Source organism: Sinocyclocheilus anshuiensis, unplaced genomic scaffold (genome assembly GCF_001515605.1).
Source record: "Sinocyclocheilus anshuiensis isolate Anshui unplaced genomic scaffold, SAMN03320099.WGS_v1.1 scaffold107, whole genome shotgun sequence".
Lineage (NCBI taxonomy): Eukaryota > Metazoa > Chordata > Actinopteri > Cypriniformes > Cyprinidae > Sinocyclocheilus > Sinocyclocheilus anshuiensis.
In genome coordinates, this window is record NW_015549584.1 from 2,261,031 (window position 1) to 2,268,248 (window position 7,218).

At 36.5% G+C, this 7,218-nt stretch overlaps 1 protein-coding gene across 2 annotated transcripts in view; it reads right to left on the reverse strand.

The window, feature by feature from the left end:
• The window catches only part of LOC107657917 (semaphorin-6B-like), a 145,444-nt gene that overhangs the window by 32,438 nt on the left and 105,788 nt on the right, over positions 1–7,218 (reverse strand). For both annotated transcript variants that reach the window (XM_016446230.1, XM_016446231.1), the window contains 2 exons: positions 5,892–5,980; positions 4,400–4,617 (listed from right to left, as the gene is read on the reverse strand). In XM_016446230.1, coding sequence (XP_016301716.1) covers positions 4,400–4,617; positions 5,892–5,980 — 307 coding nt within the window. The remainder of the gene's footprint in view (positions 1–4,399; positions 4,618–5,891; positions 5,981–7,218) is intronic.

Here is a 7,218-nt window from a genome sequence, read left to right on the forward strand (position 1 = left end):
TATGTGTGTGTATATATACAGTATATATATCAGTTTATTGGTTTCTGGGTTCAAGCTTGATACCTTTTAAAGATGAAAAATGCATATGCCCTAGTGTTCTAAAGTTTTGGGTAAGAAAGACACAATTGCAAAAACAGCAACAACACCTAGAAAAGCAAGCCCTGGAAATCATCCTCAACACCCTAGCACATGCTTTGACTCAATGAGCTGTGGGGCTCATGTGGGCAATGCAAGTTCCTCCCTTTTCTTCCCAGTGATTTCCTTTCATCTACTACAGTCTACGTGCATAAGAAGTGAAAAAGAAAACTACAGCAGAGTACAATGGAGTGCAATAATGACACATTTTTCCATTCTTGGTTTCTGGAAGTATTGTTCCCATTCATTTTCTCCAAATGGATGTAAAAACATTCTTCAAACAGTTTCAAGCCATGAACTAAACCAACCACCTCTGAAATGAATCACAGCATTACAAACTTTGATTTGAAGCAAAAAAAGGACACCACCCTTCAAAAGTTTGGTGTCAGTCATATTTTTTAAGAAATTAATCCTTTTATTCAGCAAGGATGTATTAAATTGATCAAAACTGACAGTAAATACACTTTAGAATTGAAAAAAGACATTTTAAACAAATTTTGAACCCAAATCCTAAAAAAAGTATCAGTTCCACAGGAATATTAAGCATCACAACTGTTTTCAGTATGTCAGAATGATTTCTGAAGGATCATGTGACACTAAAGACTGGAGTAACATCTTTGCCGTCGCAGAAATAAATTACATTTTAAAATATATTAAAATAGAAAACGGTTATTTGAAATTGTAGTAATATTTCACAATATTACTGTTTTTACTGTATTTTTGAACAATTAAATGCAGCCTTGGTGAACATAAGCAACTTCTTTCATCAAAACATTACAAAATCTTACCGACTCCAGACTTTTAAATGGTAGAACATATGAAAATCAGAACAGAAAGAAAAGTATAAGACTACACTACATATAATGTCTTCTATAAAGGAACAACTACACATCCTATAAAGCATTACAAAAAATGCCTAACCCCAAGTATAAGCAAAAATAACCATGACACCTAGCTTACCTTCTGAAAAACTGAGCATGAATATTTAAAATAAGATTTAGAATTTAAATCTGCTCATGTATAAATAATCAGAATTTATGAGAAACTGGCAAAATGTTCAAAATCCACAGAATAGTCCTGTTAACCACTTTCTATTCAGCATGAGTCACTGCTTTTTAAGACAGTCTGCACTTTATTACTCTCCTTTTCATAATACTTAGACCCATCTCAACCACATCCCAACATACCCTCCTCTCATTCCCATAGTCCTCCCCTGCTGCTGCGTCTGCCACGCACTAACCAATCCCGGCAATTTGTCTGAGAGCTCTTTAACAGACCATACATCCTCCCGGCAGGCTGGCGAAGCCCTCTGCGCTGTTTATAGAGAACTGCAGCTGCAGATGGGAATGCTTGTACAGCTGGACGCTCCCTGCCACTGCACCTCGGTGCTCCATCTCTAACTGAGTCCGCCGTGGATCCGTGCCCTCAGGATAAGAGTGAAGGAGGCGAACCCTCACAGATAAGATTCAGTTTTTTCTTGTGAAGGAGAGGTGGGGGAAGATGTGAGCTATTATTGACCACCTCATTCATTCGTCCTTGAGCAAATATCTCCCCCCTCCACATTCATATACTCATCCCCCCCACAGTGGCCATTTGCAGACTGAGATGTTATTAGAGTTGGCATTTGCTGAGGTTTGGCCCCTGCTCTGACACAAATACATATTTGCATACTGGGAGTCCTGCCCTTCCTCCATCATTCAGAGGGTGCTCTATTGCACTTAATTTGTCACACACACACACACACACACACACACACACACACACACACACACACAGGTCTCATAAAAATATTATCCATCATGCATGCTCTTGCACACACTGTAGACATAGCTCACCCAGATATGAAATGAATTTTCAACTGAGGAAGAATCTGAAATTTGAGTCATTATTCACTCAAAAAAAGAATTGTTGTAATCATTTTACATTTAGATTACCTTTGCAGTTATTTAATATTAGTAAATGTTAATATTTAACAACACTAATGGATATAATAAAAATGTAAATGATGAAGGCGGCATTTATATAATAAAAATACAGTAAAACAGTACTGTGAAATATTACAATTTACTTTTTTTATAATATATACAATTTACTTGTTAATTAGTTCCTTTGCTTTGAATTCTGAATTTTCAGCAGCCATTTTTTCAGTCTTCAGTGTCACATGATCCTTCAAAAATCATTAAAATACACTGATTTTAAACATAATAATATGCATTATAATAATGTCATATTATTATCAATGGTGAATAGAGTTGTGATACTTAATATTTTTGTGGAATCCAAGATAAATTTTTGTAGGATTCTTTAATTAATAGAAAGTTAAAATAAACAACATTTACTAGAAATAGAAATCTTTTGTAACATTATAAATATCTTTACTATCAATTTGATCACTTTAATGCATTCTTGCTGAATGAAAGTCTTAATTATTAAGTATTAATTAATTATTTTTTTAAAGAAATTAATATTTTTGAATGGTATTGTACACATCCACACACAACCTTTATTAGAACATTTACCAGTTATTGGCTATAATTTAAAGAAATTCAGAATTTTAATTCTGATCAGGTCAGAATTTTAATATCAGCATGAGAGTGTGTAAATGACAGAATATTCATTTTTGGGTGAACTGTCCCTTTAAGTATTCACTCTCAGACCTCAATCACACACACGGTTAGGAACGTGCATACAGGAACCATTTTCTCTCAATTTTCTCTTCTCTGTATTTCCTCTCATAGTAATGACTCTTTCAGCGTCTTCACTCCCATCCTCTTGATAGCCCTCCCTCTTTTTGTGTTCTCGCATTCTTTCCTGTAATTATTTTCTGCAAACTCTGTCAAAACATGCACTTGCTCCCTGATCCCAAAAATATATGTTTTGTTGTTGCTTTCCTCTCTAAGTGTGACATCTTGGTGACAGCCTGTCAGCATGTGTACATCTATCCACATCAATTCCATTCCTCATTCATACATCAATCTCCATCTTCCCCTCCTGTTCTCTCGCAGCGCCTCTTTACATGCCATTAAAACCTGCAATAATATTCCCTGCAGTGTCGCACTAGTGTTCTATATTCAGTGGTTTTTCACCCATAATCCCACAGGACGACCTAAACCCAGAGCGATTGTACCTGTTTCCCAGCGCTCCGCTGTTGCCACCAGGCTGTGATATTTCCAGCTCAACTGTCTATCAATGAGGCTGCTAATGCACTATATTTGGGAGTTTATCTCTAGAGATTCATAGTCTGCTTGGAATCTGGTGGTTCTTAGTCTGGTTTAGCCACACTTGCAGTGCAAAGGTCTGCATTGCAATTTATTTTGACCAAGTGCTGCCCACTTTGCCAGAAAGAGGTCATCCGATCTATACAGTACTGTATGTAACAGTTGTTTTTTTTATTTTTGTAGAACAGGTTGGACTATGTACACTAGCATTAAAAAAATTTGGGGTTGGTAGGATTTGTTTATGTTTTTGAGCATTAAAGTCTCTTATGCTCACTAAAGCTGCATTTATTTAATCAAAAACACATTCGAATTTGAAATAACTGTTTTCTATTTTAATGTATTTTAGAATGCAAAGTATTCCTGTGATGACAAAGTGATATTTTCAGCAGTCATTACTCCAGTCTTCAGTGTAACATGATCCTTCAGAAATCATATTAATATGCTGATTTGGTGCTAATGAAACATTTCCTATTATTATAAACGCTGAGAACCGTTATGATGCCTAAAACGTTTGTGGAAACATAGATATTTTTCAGGATTCTTTGATGAATAGATGGGGATTTCTTTTTAATTTATTTTTCACAGTTTTTGTAGCAATGCAAATGTTACTTTTGATCAATTTAATGCATCCTTGATGAATAAAAGTATTTATTTCTTAAAAAAAAAAAATCCAAACTTCTGAACCATAGTGTAGGTATCTTGAAGTATATCTTGTTTTGTTTTATTAAATGTTTCCAACAAAATCTTTCAAAGATTGATTCCTCGCAAACCTTGGCAAATCCTGTGGCTAGTTCTTCTAAAGAAAAGCTCATTGTAGAAGCCTGGAAGCTTGCAAACACAACTTTTTCTCAGTAGAAGAGTGATAAAAACCAGTGCACCCTGACTCCTGGTAACTGGACGCCAGCCAATCAGAGAGAAGCTAGTGATTTCAGCCAGTGCCTGCCATTTTTGTGTGCAATATGCATCGTGGGTGGTTCTTTTCTCGTTTCTCGACTGCTGCCGAGAACTGGATTCGTCAGCGCTTGCTTCAGAAGACTGTGACCCACCTGTTGGAGGGTGTGGAGAAGACGGTGAGGATGATATCCCTGCCGTGCATGCGGATGATGGGACTGGTGGAATGCAGGAGGTTGAAGTAAAAGTGCGAGTCTCCTGGGATTGAGCAGTTCAGCCGAGCTTTCAGGAAGGACGTCCACTGCTTTTCCAGCACACGTTGTGAACCACCTTGATCGGCTTTGCACACGCGTGCCACACGAGAGACAACCACCTAAGGTCAGAGAAAATGAATTTAACAGATATTAATTATGAATTTTAAGCATTTCGATAATACACACATCAAACAGTACTGAATCCTTTTCAAAAAGCCCTAAATCTTTTAATCCTTGTGGATTTTATGCAGATTTTGGAGAGTAGCTAGTCTGTGTAAAATGGGTAAGCTAATATAAATTCATTCATGAAAATGTCAGCATTCCCTAAAACGGGTTCGCCTAGTGATTTCAGAGGAGCTGATTCCAAAGCATAGTGGGTTTTTTGTTCTCCTTTTGGAGGTCCGGCGGTATAAAATGCTTGCGCAAGCACAAATCTGTTCTTGCAGAAGTCTTGCATTGCTAATTCTCACATAAAAGGAACCCTTGTTATTCTGTCGATGTGTTTTTCTCAGTTTTCAGTCAATTATATGACGAATGGTATTTCAGTTACCCTGAAAAACAACAACAGAAAAAAAACTTGTATGTGTGCCTAAATTACACTCAAAACAGCTTTATAGGGCAGGATTATTGAATAAAACATTCAACGAAAAAACAGGGAAAAGGTCATAACACTGTCTGACTGGAAATACAGTAGTTAGTATTGACATTTGAATAATATTGCCAGACTGGACATACGGTAACACAATTTCAGATTACTCCCACCACTTGTTCCTGATCTATCCACTGCTGATCTCCCACAGGAAGATTTTACCCCTATTGTCTTGTTTGTAGCTCAGGAATTCTATATTTATATTCATCCATTTGGCAGATGTTTTCATTCAAAGTAACTTACGTACCAATGTATACATTTTATAATTTCCCAGGAAATCAAACCTAGGATCTTGATGTTATTAGCATCATGCTACTGTTTAAAGCAAGAGGAACTAAACTAAAATTCCTCAGGAGACATCAAAATGGACAGAAATGACAATATTTAACATACCGTAAGAGTATGGAGCTACGAAATTCAAAATTTTGAGTTCATACACTCTTAAAAATAAAGGTTCCAGAAGGGGGTTTCAATGCCATATAGAACCGCCATTTTGGGTTCCCCAAAGAATCTTTCATTTTTTTCTTAGAATCTTTTGTGCAGTAAAAAAGTTCCATGGATGTAAGAGTTTCTTCATAGAGCCATATATGTCCATAAACAATCCCTGTTCCCATTATAGGAATAAAGCTGCCTTCTGAATGCTTTGAATGCTCTTCTGAAACTCCAAAGCAGACACATGTGAAAATATTGGGGTCTTTTCCTCATGATGAAAACCTGAGAATCAAGAGACTACCATTATCTCACCTTCTCCAGGTAGTTGAACTCCATGGCCATCTCTCTGAAAAAGAAGTAGACATGCGGCCCCCATTCCACAGCACTCACAAAGTACGGCTCTGAAACAGACAGAGCAGGACCATTAGTACTTCCTGTTTAGGACAATTACTACTTCCTCAAATCACACGATTTTCAGAAAGGCCAATCTGACTGAAGTACATAGTTGAACTACAGGCTGCTTTCCAATAAGGTCATTATCTAGTCAATGGACATTCAAACCAAAAGAAAGAAAAAGTGAGGGCGTTTGGGGACAGGAAGTGACCCAGGACAGCAGGAGGGAGAAAGCACAAAAGTTTGAGTCAGGACACAGATGTGCTTTCTGCTGCATCAGTGGGAGATCACATCAAAGCACAGACCACAGGAGCAAAGGAAGATGGGAAGAGGGGGTGCAGTTTTACATCAGGTTGGCTGCTGACTCAGATGTGAATCCTCAGAAAGCCTCGTCGACCCTGACACTAATGCTCTATTCCAAAACCTACCCCAGAATGCATCGTGACAACCTTGGTGAAAAAAAAATCCAAGATGGAGGATGAGGCGAGAAAAATGTGTATTTATTTTGTTTATAATAACCATTTAAAATGTCACTGTTTTCATCAATAATTTACAATCTATTTGTATTGGTATTAATTATATAAATATATACATACATAATTAATATACATTCCACATTGGTTAAGATGCTGTCTTAGTAGGTAGTTGCCTATTTAGACAGTATGTCTAATAATAATACAAGGCAGCTCACTAGGTTTTGGAACACTAAAGTCATATGAGTGCAAACAAATGCTTTTTAACAATGGACATGACACACATTAATACACTTAACTCTCTCTAACATGCATTTTACATACACAAACAGAATTAATATTGCATCCACGTGCTGACTCTGCACAGCTTCCCCTTCCTGTCAACTAACGTTTGACGTCTTTGTTACCTCGAAACCATTTGGAGTCGTGTTTCACCGTTCGCAGAGCAGGATTGTCCCCCAGACTCCTGTAGATCACAGCATCGATGGCCAGAAAATCAGTCACTGTGGCAGTGTAAAGTGTAAAGATTGAAAAAACAGCACACAAACAAACTCTATATATAAAATCTTTCTCCATAATACTGTGTAGAGTGTAGAGATGATATATAATTGAACTATATATATATATATATATATATATATATATAAATGGCAAAATAATAAAAAAAGAAGAAAATGGCAAAAGCGCATACTGAAATTACTTAAAAACTAAACTAAAATTAAAATTAAAACTGAAAATATAAAAATAAAAACTAATTCAAAATATTAATAACT